Below are 17,099 nucleotides of genomic sequence, written 5' to 3'. Positions count from 1 at the left end.
CGAGACCGGCTGGCCCTGTTGGAATCCAGCATCATGCGTGCATCCGACAGCGGCCTTGTTGGTGCCATGAGCCAGCAGTGGCGCCGTGCGCAGCCAATGCGACCATGAAATGTGGCAGTTCGCGCTTGTGCGATGCTGCAGCCCGAACGGGAAGGCGAGTGCGCGCCCGTGCGTCGTCGCACAAGCAGGCGCACCCGCCGTTGTTTGCCAGCCCCGCCCCTCGACCGACCCTCCGTCCCCGTCCATCCGCCGATCGATCTGTCGATCAGCCTGTCCATCTATCGACTCGCATCGATCTGCCTTCGAAGCCATCCAGCTGCATCCATCGATCTGCCACCTGGATCGTCAGCGTTCCTCTCTGATCGCATCCCGCCTCCAGATCATCTCCAGCATCCCGCTGCATCGCTGTTCCCCCGAGCCTGCACAACCAACCCGAAATGACGCACACCGACCAGGTACTCTCCGCCGCTCAAGTCTCCACAATCGCCTGTGATATGGCTGTCTCTATCGCACTTCTACTGGCCTCTCAGTCGCCGCGTACTGGTGCTATATACTCTCTTGCTCACGACCCGCTCTGCGCTATGCTGTTGCTCCTTTTGCAGAACTGGGACCAAGCCATCGAGTCTCTGACACAGAGTATGCTTGCGCTCCTCAACGGCATCGGTCTCAGCGCTGCTGCAGATCATTTCCGGGCAGCAGCTTTTCGACGCAGATACGAAATCGCCGAGCAACCCGCGTCTCCGTCTGCATCACCTCGTTCTCACCCGATACTTATCTGTTGGTATCTGACCGCCATATCTTGCTTGTGGTTTCGCATCCGCACGCCGGACACTCACAGAGATCGAAGCATCCAGCATCATCGGTCCCGAGGTGTTCCTGGAGCGAGCTGCTGCCTATGAGAAGCGCGAACAATACGATGCCGCCCTCAACGACGCCAGAACAGCCATCTCCATCGACCGACAGAACAAGGCCGCTATCGAGACCATCCAGCGAATTCTCAAGGCGTCGGTCCAGAAGACCTCGGCCGACTCAGCATCGCCAGTGTTGCTGCTCTCCAGAAGCTGTGTGCGCGAAGACGACCTCGAGTCTGTGACGAACCCTCAGTCCCCACAATATCGCGAGCGTTTTGCATCCGTCCAGCGCCTCGCTATGCTCACCAGCGACGAGGACGTGGCCAAACGGCTGGTCAAGGACGGCGGCATCGACGTCCTCATCCCGACCTTCTTTCGCGAGCGAGAGCTGCTGGGTGAAAAGGCCGCGCCATCCATCCAAGCAGGCCTTCTCAAAGTCTTGCTGAATCTCTCGAGCATCAGCGAGCACGGGCCGATCATGCTGTCGTTTTTCACCAGCGACAACATCGCGGTATTCACTGGAAGCAAAGTCGTTGCCACCGTCCATATGGCATGCGATGTGCTCGCCCAGGTCGTCCTCAACTCGATTCCCAGTCTCACCAGCGCCTCGCTCGCCGACTCGGCCGTCGCCATCGTCAAGCGCCTCTGCTACTTTCTCCAGCCCGAGTTTGACGAGTCGCTGCGTGTTGCCGGCGTCAACGGCATCATGAAGGCCATCGGAAACAGTGACTTGGCCTGGCTGTTTGTCCAGGCGAAGGAGTTTGAGAGTGTACTCCAACTCGTTGATTCGCCCGGCATCCGGCTGCCATCGCTTGTTCCCGTGGCCCTGGGTCGATTCATTGAGCTTATCGATAGCTCCAAGCACAGCGCCGTCCAAGCCAACCTGCAAAAGTACATCACGGCCTGGCTGGACTCTGGCAAGCTTGCTGATCGAACTCGCGGCCTTCGTGTCCTGTCGGCGCTTTTCCAGGCCAACAGCAGCTTCGGAAGCACGGTATTTCATAGCAGCGGAGTTATAGAGCAGATTCTCGACTGCCTTGAGTTTGAAACCCAGTCCGAGGCCATTCAGATCGCCGCACTCCATGTTCTTGTCGACGCCTGCAACGAAAAGTCATGCCGCGGCATGATCGCGACCAACTTTGCCCGTCATGTCCAGCAGCTGTCGTCGCACCCGAACCAAGAGATCCAGATCACCGCAGCGGCAATTTCGATCAAGCTGTCGCTTGGTGAAAAGGGTGTTGAAGCGAGCCCCTCTCAGCTCGACCACCAGGCGAGGCTATTGATGTCATCTTTTGTCGATGTGGCTTGCCCAGCTGTGACAAAGTCAAACGCGCTGGAAGCTCTCGCCTATCTGTCGCTCTACCCACCCGTCAAGGAGGCCGTCTGCAATAGCACCGAGTTCCTCAAGCGGCTCTTTGACTTTATCAAGTCCGAGGACCGGTTCAATCAATACGGTGCTGTGACTGTGCTTGTCAACCTCAGCAACTACCGAAAGCGGCTTTCAGAGGAGGAGGAGCAGGTCATGAAGCTCAAGAAAATGTCCGGAGAGCCCCAGGGCGTTCTCAACAACGAGAGCCCGCTGGACGATGATCCTCGTGTCGAAAAGCGGTGTGCCACGCTGGTCAAGGCCGGAGCCATCACAGCACTGGTAACGCTCTCCGGCTCGCCGAGCCCAAGTGTTCGCGACAGTGTCTGCCAAGCACTGCTCAACCTCGCAGTCGACAAGCGGAACCGCGGCTTCATGGTTCAGCAAGGCGCCGTCAAAGCACTCATGGCCTTGACAAGCACAGCGTCGCCGGACGGCATCGCAGTGGCTTCCCAGGCGCTCGCCAAGATTGCCATCACCACGGATCCCAATCTAGCTTTCAAGGGCCAGCGTGCCGTTGAGCTGGTGCGACCCCTGATCAACCTCTGCAAAGGCGACAACGAGCTGCGACAATTCGAGGCCCTGATGGCACTCACTAACCTGGCGAGCATGGGCGGAGATGTTCTGGACCGCATCGTCGAAGTCAAGGGCATCCGCGACATCCAGCATCTGCAGTTTTCGGATCACGAACTTGTCCGCAGGGCTGCTACCGAGGCTCTCTGCAACGCCATATGCCATCCCGCCGTTTTCGAGTCCTATGCCATCCCAAGCGCTCGAGAGTCCAATCTCAAGGTGATGGTGGCCCTCTCCGACGTCCCGGACTTTGAAACCCGCCGTGCCGCCTCGGGTGCCCTTGCGATCCTGAGCTCGGACTCGCGCGTGGTTGACTATTTCATCACGGAGCCGTCTGGTCGCCCCCTCGAGGTTCTTGCGGCGCTGATTGATGATGACCCGGACACCGAAAGCAGCGCCGATGCGGATGCCGATGCGGATACCAATGCGGATACCAATGCCGATGCAGGCACCCCCTATCGTCTTTCCGAGTCCGAGCGCGGCGAGCTGCAGCACCGTGCGATCGAGTGCCTGCGCAACTGTGCAAAGTCTGGGCGCGCGGCGGTCGTCAAAATGCTTGAGACTGGCGTAGTCCCCAAAATCATCAAGTTGCTCAAGCTGGAGAATCCGGCCGTGGTCGAAGCCACTGTCGAGACACTGATGGTGCTCAAGTCGGAGGCGGCGAAGCTCAAGGGCGGCGTCGATATCTAAATGCGACGGTTTGTTGCGGACGGAGATACCAGGTGGGTTTTGGCAATGCGTACTAGAGGCTGGATGGTGTTCATCGGCCCGCCGTCCTCCCTCCGTATTGCGGCTGCACAATATATCTTGGATCAATAGAAGCGGTGCGTGCTCAGGAATTTGCAAAGCGTCTCGCCCCGCCCCTCCAAGCAATCGAGGCGAGCATCCTCTGCTCTCCAGCCAAGATCCACGGGCTCTACAGGGTGTCCCATTTCATTTTGGACTCGTTATATATGGCTCGGTCGCTGCTGTTGAGTGTTGGGGTTTAGAGAATGCGCATGCGGCGTCAGTTCCACGCCGGCAGTCCCCCCCCCATCTGCACATGCTCGTGCGGCTTCACATCCGAGCCGTACCGTTTTTGACATTACTCGGATCCAGTCTTCCTCTCCGATCTCTCCATCGCCGTCGCGGTCGGACTCTTCGAACAGCGTCTGCAGCTCCTCGTCCGTAAGACCCTCGCCCAGCTCCTTGGCCACACGCTTGAAATCCTTGAGCGTGATCTTTCGCTGTCCGGGCTCGGCAAACAGCGAGAAAGCGAGCATCATCTCTGCGTGGCTGTCTCGCTTGGACTGGTTTCGGGAACGGCGCCGTTGGCTACGATCAGGACATGGATTATCCGAGACACGGATTCGTGCTCTCCCACAAATTCCCACGCTCATCGTCCTATACACACTGACCCTCTCAGCTGCAACCCACCATTTTTTCGGCCATCAGATATAGAAACTCGTCAAACGTCAGGGTCGGGTCGCCGTCGGTGTCGTAGTCCCTGGCGATCTGCTCGATCTCCTCAACCGTCGGATGGAACCCGAGAGCCCGCATCACAATCTTCAGCTCCTTCAAGTCGATCGTGCCCGAACCGTCGGTGTCAAAGAGATTGAAGACCTCAAAGATTTCGCGCTCCTGCTCCGAGGTTAGATCCAGCTGCTTGCGATTGGAATTGGGAACACTGATGGTTTCCTTTCGAGCTAAACCTCCGGGGGCAGCAGCTTCCAGCATCGTGATCGTTGCCGTGCGCTCGGGGACAGCGGGCCGGCCCGGTTCGTCCTGGACCTTCTTTGGCGACTGGGTGCTGTCGTCTGGGACATATTGCGAAAGTTCTCGGCTCGGGGCCTTCTCGGAGGCGTCGACGCTGATAACGGACTCGTCTGGCGCCTCGATATTTGAGGGTCGGCTCGACAGTGTTGCTCGCGGTGCTGCCATTGACAAACGCTGGCCGCCCTTGCCCATCGATTCCTGGCGGTATGAGCTCCTGAACTTTTGGACGCAGTCTTGGGCAGTCGTGAATCCGCTAACGATGCTCATGCGCTTGGCCACGGTGGATCGGCGTTCTTCGTCCTGTGAGCATACAACCGCCATGGTTATCGGAATACATATTGTTGGTGTTATATCGAATCAGAGGTGTCAGTCAAGCACGGGAGGTCACCGGGGACCGACCGCCGGATGGGCGTCGAGCCTACCATGACGCCGAAGGATTGCTCAACGACTTGCGCGATAGTGTCGTATCCCGAGCCTCATTCCAAGCCAGTACTAATTTGAACGTGTGGATGATCTGTGTGGATGGCGCAGCTTCTCAAGGTTGTTGATTGGCCATCGCCCTGGTCACTACCCAAGCATTGCGTTGCAGGAGTGGCCGAATATACGCACCATACCCTCGAATCGCGATATCGATCATCGCTAATGGAGATGGGCCGGATGTACTCAAGAGAAGCCCCCCCCCCAGAGCCACAATCGTACTTGGACTGCCAGCCTAGACGCAACAATCTCGTTCTGCGCATCCATCGGTGGAATCGTTTGCACAAGCACCGGGCCAAGGAAGTTATGTGGCGAGCAGGTTGTGGATTCACTTTGGGAAATGGCGACGCAGAGCCATGTCACTCTATTTTATTGCCGGAACATCGCTGTGTAGAAGAGCACCTGGCATTCTCGCGGACGTTTCTGGTTACCAGAGTCTTGGGCTGGAGCGCCCACCACCGATGCTCAGGCGAGTATCGGTGGGATTCCTGAAAGTCAAACGAGCCAGCATGGTTGACTTTGGTTAGAGTCAGGCACAGTGTGTAGGTTGGATGCACTATCGCACGGTTGCATTGGAGCAATGTCCTACCTGTGGATGGCGAGTATGTCGCATAATCTCGGGGCTGTCGCACCTCAAAGATCTTCTTTTTGGGACTCTCTGGGGCTTGGGGCTCCAGCGAAGGCATCTTTTCGGCTGGCTGATCCAGCCCTCTCTGGAATGCCATTAGCTCCTTGATCTTTTCTTGCCGCCTTGCCTCCGGAATATGCTCGATCCGGTGCACTTTCCCATCCACCATGTACACGATGCGATGGCCAAAGTTCTTGAGATTCGGATCGTGCGTGACCATGACCAGGGTCATGTCCTGCTGCTCGTTGAGGCGATGCAGCAGGTACATGATCCTCTGGGTGTTCTTGGAATCGAGATCGCCCCTGTTCCAGGAACCGAGGCTGCGTCAGCGACGTGCTCCACTGCTCCGATGGCCCTCGACAATGACTGCTCAATGCATGCGTATCCTGGGGACAGCCTCAGGCATGGTATTACGTTGGCTCGTCCAGAAGCAGCACTTCCGGATGGTTGGCAATGGCTCGGGCGATCGTGACTCGCTGTTGCTCTCCACCCGATAGTTTGTTTGTAAAGTGATTGATGCGGTGGCCGAGACCCACATTCTCCAGGCTCGCTACGGATGGCAGGTGGACGACACAACCCCGAATCAGCACGGTCTGCGACTTGGCCATCGCCGCCAGTAGATATAGAGCCGCGGACTCACTTTGCTCCTTACCTTTGGCCCTGGTCCGTTGCTCCGCAGCCTTGATCTCGCCCTTCAGCATCATCGGTAGCTCTACATTTTCGAGGGCCGTCATCGACGACAGCAAGTTGAAGGACTGGAAGACGAATCCTCTGTCATGTGTGCCAGCCGGTGCCTCGTTAGATCCCGCACATCAGCGCAGGAACAAAGTGATCGCCAGTCGTTGCAGCCACCCACAGTTTGTTCAGCCTCAGGTCAGCTAAGACATGGTCTCGGGTTTCTTCGCGTATTGCTGGGGTTAAGAATCGGGGAATGGGTTATCAGGAATCAAGAAATGCACTGGTAAGGATCACGCAAAGTGCTGACAGGGGAGCACTGAATTGGATTGGATTGAGTTGGATCTCCATCACGCTCGGCCATGCACCCGGTTGCTCAACCGGACAGTTCGGCAGCGACCTCGATTTGCATGGCATGAACGAGGATGGCAGAGTGTCCTACATGTTCCACAGATCCGCAGGTCGCCCTTTGTGGGAGCATCGATGGTTCCGATCAAGTTGAGCAGCGATGTCTTGCCGCCTCCCGAGGTTCCATAGATCATCACCCACTCGCCCTTGTATATCGTCAGGTCGACGCCACTAATCCCTCGGCGGGCATTACCAATGGCCCGGTTGTGGTAAAGGCGATCAAAGTGTGTCGCAGCGTAGGTATCGCGGAAGCATTCAGCATTCGGTACATCGAAGGAGGTGCGAGGGGGCATGCGCGATTACTGCACATCGAAGCCGCCAGCGCGAGGCAAGGCTTGGGCAGCGGGCTCGCCATGGCATCAACACTCACCGCAACGCAGCGACCCCTTCAACCCCGAGCAGGTAGGTCTTGTGAATGTTCCGGAGCTCGATGATGGACTCGGACGCGCGAGTCGGATGCTCGTCGCCGCCCTCGACAGTGATCTTGAGCGATAACGACCGAGCGCAGGACGGCAAGGACAGCCGCAGCCTGGTTAGCACATGCGCTTGGAGCGGAAGATGGCGGCCCTGCACGAATGGCACGAATGGCACGAATAGGACGTTTCGAATGGTTGGACTCGTGTTGGGCAGTTACCATGATCGAGGACGGCGACTTTTGGCTGAGACTCGATCCGTGAGCCTTGGTGGGTGCTTGTGCGAGTGCTGGGCGAGATGGATCGATGCCCTGGAAGGGCTCCTGGTGTGTCTGAGCGTTTCCCATGGTCGGCAACGAGCTGAATGACACGACAGCGATGCGACTGCGAGAAGAATGGCACCAGGGCACGGAGGAGGGAGGGTACCCAAGGACTCAGCGGCTCAATGGCGCAGATAAACCGCCGCTCGGATGCTGGTTCGCAAGCGAGTATATTTGAGAGGTCCGGGATATGATTGCCAAATGCCTGCCACAGGCCGTTGTCGCCCACGATGTTCGCGCCAAAGGGGTCTTCCATGGCCGTGCACGTTTGGGTATTTGGCGGCATTTTGCCATCGAGCCCGACAATCGTGACCAACAGATTGCAGCGCCCAGTAACTCTCGCGCCTTTTGAGCAGGAGCGCCGGCGCCCCCCCTCCACCGAGGGGTTCCTGCTTGCATCAGGGTCAAGTGAGGAAAGAGCACGGCGCCAGCACATTGACGGATCACCGACATGCAGCTGGTAGTCCCCGTTGGCCTATAGTATCGACGAATCGTCCGAGGATACAAATGAACAGGCTTGATGGAAGGATCGCGAGCCTGCGAGAAGCTGGATCATTGCCAATACCATTAAAAATGAGCATAAGCGCCAGCAATAACTCGACAGCGCATATCCCGCCCATCTTGCCGCGGCTGATACATACCCCACGAGAAGCCACCTCTCGCATCGACTCCAAGACATAGCAGGATGAGTCGCTCCTGCTCACGAATAGACGCCTTGCTGCCTCAAAGCCGTTGTCGCTGCACAGATACAGGCGCTTGTGAGTGACCGATGCATGCCTCGGGGCAACTCCCTCCTCGCCTTGACCCGTCGTCATCGTGATTCCATCCCACGATCGACCTGGACCCAACCGAGGCCGATACTTACATTATGGACTCGCGGGTCTTGAGCATCGGATGTCGAGGTTCCGTCTGCGAGGGCTCAATGAGGGAGGATATCTGCGAACCAGCGTCAGAATGTCAGTGTTGGCAATCGCGAGCCCGGTCAAGTGCGCATATCACAGAGCGCACTCTTCAGCTTGCCTTGAGCAGGTTTGGACGGGAAAACAGTGGTTCGGGATCGGCTGGCTCGGGAAGCAGGCCTTCGGAGATGAAGGGACTCTGATCTGCCTCGGAGTTGGCTGCGTCGTTGGGGATGAGACTTGGCCGCTCGGAAGCTGGAGGGCTGCCTGCCTGGCGGGCATCGACCAACAGCGATGTTGCTTGTTCGTCCTGATTGCCAAAGCCATCAGAGGGGACGCAAAGTGGGCCGTCGGCCGGGTTGCTTACAGGGCCGCTGGGCTGGCCGTCGATAGGGATGTCCACTGCATCGAGGATGGGTTCCTCTGCACCAGCGTTTCCAAGTTCGGCGGCGGCTGTGTGGGCGTCGGCGAGCTCGGGCGGCCTCCACAGCGCCGGACCGATATGGGGCCCTAGGGAATGGGTATAGTCGGCAAGTGCCGGGAGAGAGTTCAGAGTAGGCAGGCCGAGGGGCTGAAGGTGGACGGTTGTGGTCGGATGCGAACCCAGCAGGGCCGAGAGGCTCGTCGGCACTGGATCCAGAAGCGTCAACGGGTCAGGTTGGAGCGGCGGCAGCAACTGCCGGCCGGCTGCAGTCTCCGGCAGCCGGTATTGGTATTCCGAAAACTTGACCGCCATCGGACGCTTTCGTTTTGGTGGAGGGCTTTGGAAGGGAGCAGCACTATGGACAGCTCCGTCGGCCGAGTGATGAGGCTGTTCCAGCTGCCGACATCGCTCCTCCAGCGCCTTGACCTGGCTGGTGAGCTCGAGGATATGGTCTCTGGCTGCGACCAGGACAGACGCTGCATTTTGAGGAGGAGGCCACAGGGCATACAGTTGATTATCGGTCCTCTTTCTGAGTGGAACAGCCGGTCGGCAGCTTGCTCGGATCGCAGTGTCGGTCAGGATCCAGAGAGCAACAGCCAGACGACTTACCCATCGATGCCGACTCGACCGACAGAATGGGGATTACATCTCTCAGCTCCTGGAGCCTCGTCTTCTGCTCCTGCCTCCTCTTGCGCTCCATATCCGTGTGTCGCTCCTTGGACCGATAGCTGCGAATGGGCGGGAGTCAGTTGGTCTTGCAGAGTCTTGCTGTAGACATCCGGAGATGCCCAGAGAGGACTCGACAGCCGCCGCGGGCTCTCAGGCATATGGCCGGTCCCGTCTGAAAGGAGATCCAGAGAGCATGCTGACAATCGCGACGACAGTCTTACGCATTCATGGTGGGACTGGGCGGGTGCGAATGGAGGGATCGGCAAGATGTGAGGAAGAGTCTGCGAGGTCTGCGCCGCCGTCTCGACATCAAAGTCACCTCAACAATCCGCAAGCCAGCCCCGCAACCAAGAGCCGCTGGAAAGGGCTGCTCCAGCTGAGCGGCTACCACGACCTCGCCCGAGTTGATCTGAGGCTCGATTGGAGGGAGGTCTGGATTGGGCGAGGCGGCCGATCAACATCATTTGATCCCTCCCCCAAGGCCACAAGCCGTCCTCGTGAAGTGTTCTGTTTCATTGAGGGCAAGGCTATCGGAGAAAACATCGCGGCATCGTCCTCTGTCAGAAGTCCCAGCCTTCGTTTCGCTCCTGGCCCCCATCTGCCTCAGGATCATCAAATACACCGCACATAATGGTAAGTCACATCGGATGCGCTTGCGAGCGATAGGCTTCCTGCCCCAGAAGCATCATGGATCCAGCGGGCGCGTTGGCCGCATATGCTGCTCCAGCATTCGATGCGTCGCCGCATACGCTCCCCGCCCTTCCCTCTCGAGACCCTATCCTACGATTGTCCCTCATGCGGCTGCTATGGTTTTCTTCAGGCCGCAAAGAGCAAGCGGGTCATGGTCGAGAAGCGAGACCAAGAGCTGCGTCGGCGTGAATTTTCACGAGAAGACCTCGTCAAGCAGCTCAACCAGGACGCCCTGTTTCGCAGCAACCTGAGCTCCGATAGCCGGGTCGAGAACTCGCGCCGACTCCGGAGCCAAAGGATCATGGAGGAAGAGCTGATAACACAAGCTAAGCTCGCGGAGGTAGGGAAGCCCGTGTGCCTAGATCGCGGCTGGTGGGCTATGGAGCCGATGCATGGATGGAATACTGGGATGACCGAGTGACCGGGCAGCCGAGCAACCGTGCGAAATGGTTCGGCACCGGCATACCTTTCTGAGCCCCGACCGTTGCTGATTCCGATGAACTGGGGGGCGGTGAACAATTCTTGCGGACGTGTGCGGCGACAGAAAATGCGAAAGCGAGAAGAAGCGGATGCCCTCCAGCGCCGGGAGGAGGAGCTCGTCAAGACCATCGAGGCCAAGCGGCTCGAGCAGATGCGGCAGGAGAAGCTGCGACAGTCGATCCGGGAAAACAGCGTCGAGCTGCGCGAGCTCGAAAAGAAGATCAAGAACGCCTACATGAACAAGGAGCGAGCCCTGCAGATCGAGGAGCGGCATCTCTACATGGACAAAGAAAAGGTATGGTTGGTGAAGCGATTTGCACGGGGAGATACAGCGATTGCAGCCGCGGGAAACGAAGACCACACCGACATCCATCCCGTGGGCGTGGGAAGCATGGTGTCGACGGGTGCATTGCGCCGGATCGGCTCAGTATCTTTTAGGGAGGATGCTGTGCTGATGGAGAAGGGTTCATTTCGCAGGAGCAAGAGCAATCCCTCATCTCCGTGATGAACCGCAACCTCGAGGCAGCCAACCAACAGGAGCTCGAGAAGGAAAAACAGGCGTACATCAAGAGCCGTCAATACAAGCGTGCTCTCCAGGACCAGCTGGAGGAGCACGAGCACCGAAAGGAGAAGGAATACGAGCTCTTCCTCAAGGACAAGGAGATGATCGACAACATCATCCGACGAATCCAGGAGGAGGACGAGAGGTCAGCACCAGCGCCACCGGCAGTGCATTGCTCCAGCAGAGTATTGTCGTTGGGTGTCACTGCCAATGCAATCGAGGGACGGCGTGTGCCTCGCCGAGTGTTCGATAGTGTGTTGCGTACCTGACCGTGCCATTGCGGTGCTTCTGCGCATCCAGAGAGCTCCAGCTGCGTTTGGAGAACCAGCGCGAGACGAAGCAGTTTATTGAGGACTATCTCTTGGAGCGGCGCCGCTGGAAGGCCGAGGAAAAGCGCCGCCAGGAAGAAGAAAACCGCAGGATCGAGGAGTACTCTCGCCTGAAGCGCGAGCGTGAAGACGAGGCGGAACTGAAGAAGCGAGCCCTCAATGACGAAAAGTCACACATCTATGACAAGGTTCGCCGAGAGTTCCACGGGGACACGGAGGAGATGTACTGGGTGGCATATGGGATCGCCTACTCTCAAGCGATACGATACTCACCATCTCACGTCTTCCCTACAGCTTGCCGCCGAGGTCGAGCGCCAGGAGCGCGAGAAAGCCGAGCTCGAGAAGCTGCGGGTTGAGCTGTTCCAGGCTGAGGAGGAAGAAAAGGCGAGACAGAAGGACCAGGAGCTCCTCGAGACCCGCATCCGAAAGAGACTGGAGCTCATCGATGCCTACCAGCAGCAAGTCAAGATGAAGCGACAGCGGTTGGAGAAGGCACAAGCAGAGGAGGCCGAGTTCAAGAAAAAGGTGCGTTCGTTGTGAGCGATGCCCGTGGGTCCCATCTGCGACCGTTATCCGCAATTAGCTGCCAAGGTCGAAGGCAAAAGTTCTGTTCTGTTCTGTTCTGTTCTGTTCTGTTCTGTTCTGTTCTGTTCTGTTCTGTTCTGTTCTGTTCTGTTCTGTTCTGTTCTGTTCTGTTCTGTTCTGTTCTGTTCTGTTCTGTTCTGTTCTGTTCTGTTCTGTTCAGTTCTGTTTTGCTCCGTTCCTCTCGATCCGCGCTCATGGGGGCAGGTTGCTCATCCTTTGCCCGTGCGTTGGCTGGTCACTGCTTCAGATGATGGAAAAGTTTGCCGAAGACGAGAGAATCGAGCAGATGAATGCCCAAAAGCGCCGAATGAAGCAGCTCGAGCACAAGAAGGCCGTGGACGAGCTCTGCGCCGAGCGCCTGCGGTACTTTCGCGAAGAGTACGAGAAGCAGATGGAGGAATATCGTCGCCAGGAGGAACTCGAGCAGTATCGCCAGCAAGTTATCGAGCAGGAGCGCCAGCGACTCTTGCGGGAGCATGCTACGCAGCTACTTGGCTATTTGCCAAAGGTCGGTGGCGGCAGCGATGAAGGAGAGCGGGACGGTATATATGCAACCTCAACGGTAGGAGTTGATTTAGTTGACGGTACTCACATTTTACTCCGCGATGACTTCATCCAGGGTGTTTTCCGAGACGAGCGCGACATCCAGCTGTTTGACGACGAGTTTAGAAAGAAGTTTGAGTCGCTTTCGGTCAACAAGTAGAAGACTCGCAAGACGAGAAGCGTGGCTCTGGCGCTAATTCCAACACTTCGAGCTGGACCATGGGGTCTGCACCATTTACACCATATGTTCCCTTCCCACCTTCCTGTCCTTCGAGTTATGCCCTATGTTCGTCCTGGTGAAATATAGTGGCTATCGGCACCAGATACACCAGATACACCAGATACACCAGATACACCAGATACACCAGATACACCAGATACACCAGATACACCAGATACACCAGATACACCAGATACACCAGATACACCAGATACACCAGATACACCAGATACACCAGATACACCAGATACACCAAACAGTATCCTGCCTCGGCGTAACCGTCGATCGTCATTCTCAAGTGTCAAGTGGATCCTCACATCAACAGATTAGCATAGCATTCATATATATTCCGCCACAGCTACAATGTTCCTGTGTCGTCTCTCCATTCGTCTCGCTCCCTCGGTTTTCAAACCGCCATTGTAGAACAGGAACTGCTCCCCCCCCTTCCCCCCTCGGACCAGGGTCAGAATGGATACTGCCCCTGTCGAGCAAGGAAAAAACCGGACTCGCTCGCCACGTCGAGATCGCCGCCATTTTTGATTCGCCTTCATCGATGCATCCCATCGATCGTACCGCACCGTGACCATCGATCGAGGGCTCCGGCTGCTGTATCCCAAGGTTAAGGATGGCAGGGTCAAGCCGATAAAACAGATAAAGCGATGGAAATAACGGGGGAGAGAAGGGGAGAGGGAAAGGAGGAGGGCCACAAACAATGGCTACAAAAGTGGGGTCAGCCCCGGCAGGGCCGAGGCTCGAGAGACTTCAAGTATACAACGGCATATTGGGCTGACGATCATCGAGTCGTCCAAGGAAGCAGGACAGCCGGGAAGCAAAAACAAAAGAAGAAAAAGAGGTGGTAACTTATAGTCAAAAACTCCTCCGAATATTCAAGTTGAAACGGTGGTGCCGCTGGAATCGGTATTTCAAGCCTGGAGGGGCGTCATATCGAGGGTCCCATTCTGGTAGCTGGACAGCAGATTGCGGAGGGAATCCTGCGGGGGGGGGAGGTGGGTCGGCGACAACGACGAATGAGAGAGTCAGGCGTGGAATTAACCAAGCTGGCAGATGGGTTGCGTTGGAGATTGTAGTCAAGGAGGCTGCCTCTTGGTCTGCATACCTCGCTGATGCTGCCCTCATAGACATGGTATTTCTCGTTGGGAATGTCCAGGAGCAGGGCTTGCGGGCCCTTGGCTTCATCATATGGCAGCGACACCATCTGGCGAACGTTGGTGCTGACGGGGGTCACAGCTTTGCCCGTGAAAAAGATGACGCTGGGCTCGACAAACTGGCTCGAAATGGACAGTTTGCGACCATCCTTTGGGCTTGAGTACTCGCCAACGATCGAGAGCATGGCTCGCTCGAGTGCGTCTTGCTCGGTCTGGGCAGAGATATACGCAGCAGTGGTCAGTTAGCGTTCAAGAACCGGCTCACGCTGATTTGGCACCCAAGACCACAGCCCACGAGTCGCGTGCTGCGGACAAAGCCTTGCTGCAGATACAGATTGCTGAGTCCTTTGGGACCAGCTGCATGCGACGCAGCTACATCGCGGTTCTCGATAATAGTGCTCAATTGCGGCGCAGAGGAGGGGCTCCATGGATATTACCTGTGAGGCAGACTCGCTAAACAGGATCAAGGATGTCTTTTCGCTTGGAGTGTATCCAGCGGACGAGAAACTCTGAGGAGCGGGCGAAACGAGCGTGTGAAAACGGGGGGGGGATCGTGGATGAGGCTGTACAGCAAAGCGGCCTCGACCTCAAGCCGATCAAAGTATGAATGCACGGCCATCGCACCTCGGAGATATCGCAGAGTCTCTTGGGGACCCAGGGGAAGTTGGCACCCTCCGGATCGGCATGGATGCTGGCCACGGCGTCCCGGTTGATGACATTGCCGTCGGAGTCGACAATCACCAGCTGAGGGATGCCGTCGATGGTGTACAGCTCCCTGTCAGATGCAACGGCGAGCGGAGCACGAGGCCGTCCGAACCGAGTTGATCAGAAAAGAAGCATGCCACTTGCTAGGACCAGCCGTAGTCTCGCTGGTGCGCGGCAGAGCATGTTGCGCACACGATCCGCTGCACCATGCATCCGCCAATGTATCGCGAACAGTGCTGCAAATGTGTGGGCGACGCATACCCAAACTCAATAAGGGCTTCAGCGCCCTCCATTCTAGACAGCGCCAGCCAGGGCATCTTGGCCAGAAGCTCTGTTTGATAATAGAGCACGCCATGGTGGTAAGGGGTTTGCTCGTCGTCGACTCAAGACCAGTGCCAGCGCAGCAGCCGCGCTTCCACGGCCAGGAGAGAACGAGTGCGCGCATGATCGACAATACTTACTCTGGTAGTGCTCTTCTTCGCGATCACTGGAGATGAAGATGACTTCAAAGTCCTGATGTTGTGTCTTGAGCTTCTCGTAAACACTGACGAGGTCGGTGACGAAGGACTGACAGGGACCGGACCACGAGGCCGCGAAGAGCAGGCCCAGTATCTTGCCCTTCAAATCGGCAAACGAGAGCTCGCGGCCCTCGCGGGTAGCCAGGGGTCGATCCAGAATCTGGTGGAAGGTTTTGGGTATGTACGGGAAGCGCTCGCCGTGGAGATCTGAGTAGATCTCGACGACGGGGTTGCGGCGGATGATTTCGGCGCGTTCGTCGAGGATCAGGAGGCGGGGGATGTTCTTGACGTTGAACTTTTTGGTCAGCGTCTTTCGGAAATCGAGCTGCTCAAAGGGGACTGCCAGCCTATGTGGATGCGATGGATGTGGTGGATGTGGTGGATATACGGCAGGGGGCAGAGTGGAATGTCAGCCGAGCGCAAGCAGAGGGGTACTAAGATACTGTGTCGGCCGCATATGGCACTGCGAATGAGAACAATGGCACTACGCACCATGGCATCTCCAGATAGAATTCTTCAAAGGAGGCCTGGTCATGGTCCGAGCTGACATAGACGATCTCGGTTTTCTGGAGCCAGGAGATGCAATGAGATGCGAGGGGATGCGATGAGATGCGAGGAGGAGATGCCAGAAGCAGAGATCAGCAACGACGAAGGAACAGAATGCAGCTCGGCGTCGTGGTCGGAGACGTTGTCCAGGGAGAGGCAGCGCCGCAGACAGGGGGCGAGGACACACCCGGCGATAATCGACAGACACAGGACACCCTCCCCCTCGCAGGCTGCACCGATCGCACACCGCTGCAGACGCACCGTTCCCTTTCCCAACAGGTTGTGGTAGAAATCGATCAGCTTGGTGGTCATGGCCCTTGCTGGCCCGCACCTGGCGATAGCAGGGGAGGAGAGGGATTGAGCATCTGGGCACTCCAGAGCAAACCAGGAGATACCGAGCAAACGCAGTGCAGCCGCCAGAGCGACAGGCATTACCAGTATGCTCCAAAGAAGAGAAACACCACCTTGCCAGCGAGGGCGGCGCTGGTGCTGGTGAGCTCCGAGTGGTATGCCTGGGGCTTGGGAACCTCAAAGACCGGGTGCTCGGCATGGATCTGCGGGTTGTCCTGGAAGCAGCTGTCGCAGAGGTCGTAGTCGTTGCAGGTCTGGCAGCGATGGCGGGTGCCTTCAAAGTCGTCGTCGTGGCAGTTATCGCAGACGACACCGAACCAGCGGTGGGAGTCGTTTGTAAACGGGCTGTTTCGATCCTTGGCAAGCAGCGACGGACCCAGCAGCTGGGCCAAGGGAGACGGATCGTCCTGGGCAGCGTCCTGGGCAGCGTCCTGGGCAGTGTCCTGGGGATTCGAGATCATGATGGGACGATGTGCGGTGGGTGGTGGAGGTGGGGGAGAGAAGGGCAACAAGCAGGGCGATGCCGGTCCAGAGAGATGCAGCGAGCGGCGAGAAACGAGCAAGGGCCGCCAACGGCCAAGGCAATATACAGGACTGCAAGCAGGCAAGCGTCTGCTGGAGCGAAGGGCGGGGCAAGCAGGCGCCGGCGGGACGGCCGAGGACGAGGGGGGGAGGCGTGGTGTCGATGGAAAAGGAGGGAAAGAGCGAGCACCGACAGGGCGGACATGGTGGGGCCGCGGGCGAGCGGGCCTGTGCGAGCGGGCCGAGGGTGGGTGTTGGTGGTGGTGGTGGGTCGGGGGGAAGGTGGGTTGATGGGATCGACTGGGGATGGGCCGCGACAAAGCGACGGTAAATTGCGGATATGCGCATGGGTCGATGGTGAAATGCAAACGGAGATGCAAACGGAGATGCAAACGGAGATGCAAACGGGGAGTGCCAAGAGGGG

The 17,099-nt window shown here is 57.6% G+C and overlaps 6 protein-coding genes across 6 annotated transcripts; 2 read left to right on the top strand and 4 right to left on the bottom strand.

Annotated features, from left to right (window-relative positions):
- Nucleotides 1-248: 248 nt before the first annotated feature.
- On the top strand, nucleotides 249-3,611 carry BJ171DRAFT_447024 (armadillo-type protein). The gene is made up of 3 exons (XM_053108193.1): nucleotides 249-455; nucleotides 603-636; nucleotides 839-3,611. Exons 1-3 carry the CDS (start codon nucleotides 438-440, stop codon nucleotides 3,478-3,480), a joined length of 2,694 nt encoding a protein of 897 aa, XP_052962614.1. The 5' UTR covers nucleotides 249-437; the 3' UTR covers nucleotides 3,481-3,611.
- Nucleotides 3,612-3,737: 126 nt separating this feature from the next.
- Nucleotides 3,738-5,048, bottom strand: BJ171DRAFT_571486 (uncharacterized protein; the record flags this gene model as incomplete). The annotated part of the gene is made up of 3 exons (XM_053113677.1): nucleotides 4,207-5,048; nucleotides 3,864-4,079; nucleotides 3,738-3,758 (listed from the first exon to the last, which is right to left on the bottom strand). Exons 1-3 carry the CDS (start codon nucleotides 4,864-4,866, stop codon nucleotides 3,738-3,740), a joined length of 897 nt encoding a protein of 298 aa, XP_052962613.1. The 5' UTR covers nucleotides 4,867-5,048.
- Nucleotides 5,049-5,344: 296 nt separating this feature from the next.
- On the bottom strand, nucleotides 5,345-7,816 carry BJ171DRAFT_248040 (putative ABC transporter). The gene is made up of 8 exons (XM_053106658.1): nucleotides 7,368-7,816; nucleotides 7,104-7,216; nucleotides 6,768-6,904; nucleotides 6,507-6,561; nucleotides 6,303-6,421; nucleotides 6,065-6,200; nucleotides 5,612-5,952; nucleotides 5,345-5,510 (listed from the first exon to the last, which is right to left on the bottom strand). Exons 1-8 carry the CDS (start codon nucleotides 7,491-7,493, stop codon nucleotides 5,488-5,490), a joined length of 1,050 nt encoding a protein of 349 aa, XP_052962612.1. The 5' UTR covers nucleotides 7,494-7,816; the 3' UTR covers nucleotides 5,345-5,487.
- Nucleotides 7,718-9,587, bottom strand: BJ171DRAFT_248055 (uncharacterized protein). Its single transcript, XM_053106660.1, has 5 exons — nucleotides 9,399-9,587; nucleotides 8,487-9,265; nucleotides 8,332-8,402; nucleotides 8,108-8,204; nucleotides 7,718-8,013 (listed from the first exon to the last, which is right to left on the bottom strand). Exons 1-5 carry the CDS (start codon nucleotides 9,487-9,489, stop codon nucleotides 7,942-7,944), a joined length of 1,110 nt encoding a protein of 369 aa, XP_052962611.1. The 5' UTR covers nucleotides 9,490-9,587; the 3' UTR covers nucleotides 7,718-7,941.
- Nucleotides 9,588-9,709: 122 nt separating this feature from the next.
- Nucleotides 9,710-12,980, top strand: BJ171DRAFT_248049 (meiosis-specific nuclear structural protein-like protein 1). The gene is made up of 8 exons (XM_053106659.1): nucleotides 9,710-10,091; nucleotides 10,279-10,488; nucleotides 10,693-10,923; nucleotides 11,106-11,335; nucleotides 11,491-11,707; nucleotides 11,814-12,044; nucleotides 12,352-12,612; nucleotides 12,724-12,980. The coding sequence occupies exons 1-8, from the start codon at nucleotides 10,089-10,091 to the stop codon at nucleotides 12,805-12,807; spliced, it is 1,467 nt and encodes a 488-aa protein (XP_052962610.1). The 5' UTR covers nucleotides 9,710-10,088; the 3' UTR covers nucleotides 12,808-12,980.
- A 640-nt stretch (nucleotides 12,981-13,620) lies between these two features.
- BJ171DRAFT_248015 (thioredoxin-like-domain-containing protein) lies at nucleotides 13,621-16,878 on the bottom strand. Its single transcript, XM_053106657.1, has 9 exons — nucleotides 16,238-16,878; nucleotides 16,064-16,133; nucleotides 15,749-15,822; nucleotides 15,200-15,603; nucleotides 15,000-15,069; nucleotides 14,658-14,808; nucleotides 14,471-14,542; nucleotides 13,985-14,245; nucleotides 13,621-13,859 (listed from the first exon to the last, which is right to left on the bottom strand). Exons 1-9 carry the CDS (start codon nucleotides 16,612-16,614, stop codon nucleotides 13,791-13,793), a joined length of 1,548 nt encoding a protein of 515 aa, XP_052962609.1. The 5' UTR covers nucleotides 16,615-16,878; the 3' UTR covers nucleotides 13,621-13,790.
- Between the last annotated feature and the right edge of the window lie 221 nt (nucleotides 16,879-17,099).

Source organism: Polychytrium aggregatum (genome assembly GCF_025602895.1).
Source record: "Polychytrium aggregatum strain JEL109 chromosome Unknown BJ171scaffold_55, whole genome shotgun sequence".
Classification (NCBI taxonomy): Eukaryota; Fungi; Chytridiomycota; class Chytridiomycetes; order Polychytriales; genus Polychytrium; species Polychytrium aggregatum.
The sequence above is the reverse complement of the archived record's forward strand: the minus strand, read 5'-3'. Positions and strand labels throughout refer to the sequence as shown.

Excerpts from the sequence above, each read along its gene's own strand:
- BJ171DRAFT_447024 (XM_053108193.1), top strand. Across the intron at positions 637-838 it reads CATCGAGTCTCTGACACAGA|AGATCGAAGCATCCAGCATC; the intron begins GTATGCTTGCGC and ends GGACACTCACAG.
- BJ171DRAFT_248040 (XM_053106658.1), bottom strand. The coding sequence starts at position 7,493 with ATGGGAAACGCTCAGACACACCAGGAGCCCTTCCAGGGCATCGATCCA. Across the intron at positions 6,201-6,302 it reads GCAACGGACCAGGGCCAAAG|CGAGCCTGGAGAATGTGGGT; the intron begins GTAAGGAGCAAA and ends TGCCATCCGTAG. Across the intron at positions 5,953-6,064 it reads CTGCTTCTGGACGAGCCAAC|GGGCGATCTCGATTCCAAGA; the intron begins GTAATACCATGC and ends TTCCTGGAACAG.
- BJ171DRAFT_248055 (XM_053106660.1), bottom strand. The coding sequence starts at position 9,489 with ATGGAGCGCAAGAGGAGGCAGGAGCAGAAGACGAGGCTCCAGGAGCTG. Across the intron at positions 9,266-9,398 it reads GGTCGAGTCGGCATCGATGG|CGTCTGTCCTGGTCGCAGCC; the intron begins GTAAGTCGTCTG and ends CTCAAAATGCAG. Across the intron at positions 8,403-8,486 it reads CCCGTCCAAACCTGCTCAAG|ATATCCTCCCTCATTGAGCC; the intron begins GCAAGCTGAAGA and ends GCTGGTTCGCAG.
- BJ171DRAFT_248049 (XM_053106659.1), top strand. Across the intron at positions 10,489-10,692 it reads CACAAGCTAAGCTCGCGGAG|AAAATGCGAAAGCGAGAAGA; the intron begins GTAGGGAAGCCC and ends GTGCGGCGACAG. Across the intron at positions 11,336-11,490 it reads ATCCAGGAGGAGGACGAGAG|AGAGCTCCAGCTGCGTTTGG; the intron begins GTCAGCACCAGC and ends CTGCGCATCCAG.
- BJ171DRAFT_248015 (XM_053106657.1), bottom strand. The coding sequence starts at position 16,614 with ATGATCTCGAATCCCCAGGACACTGCCCAGGACGCTGCCCAGGACGCT. Across the intron at positions 14,543-14,657 it reads GACTCTGCGATATCTCCGAG|AGTTTCTCGTCCGCTGGATA; the intron begins GTGCGATGGCCG and ends CCCGCTCCTCAG. Across the intron at positions 13,860-13,984 it reads ATGAGGGCAGCATCAGCGAG|GATTCCCTCCGCAATCTGCT; the intron begins GTATGCAGACCA and ends CCCCCCCCGCAG.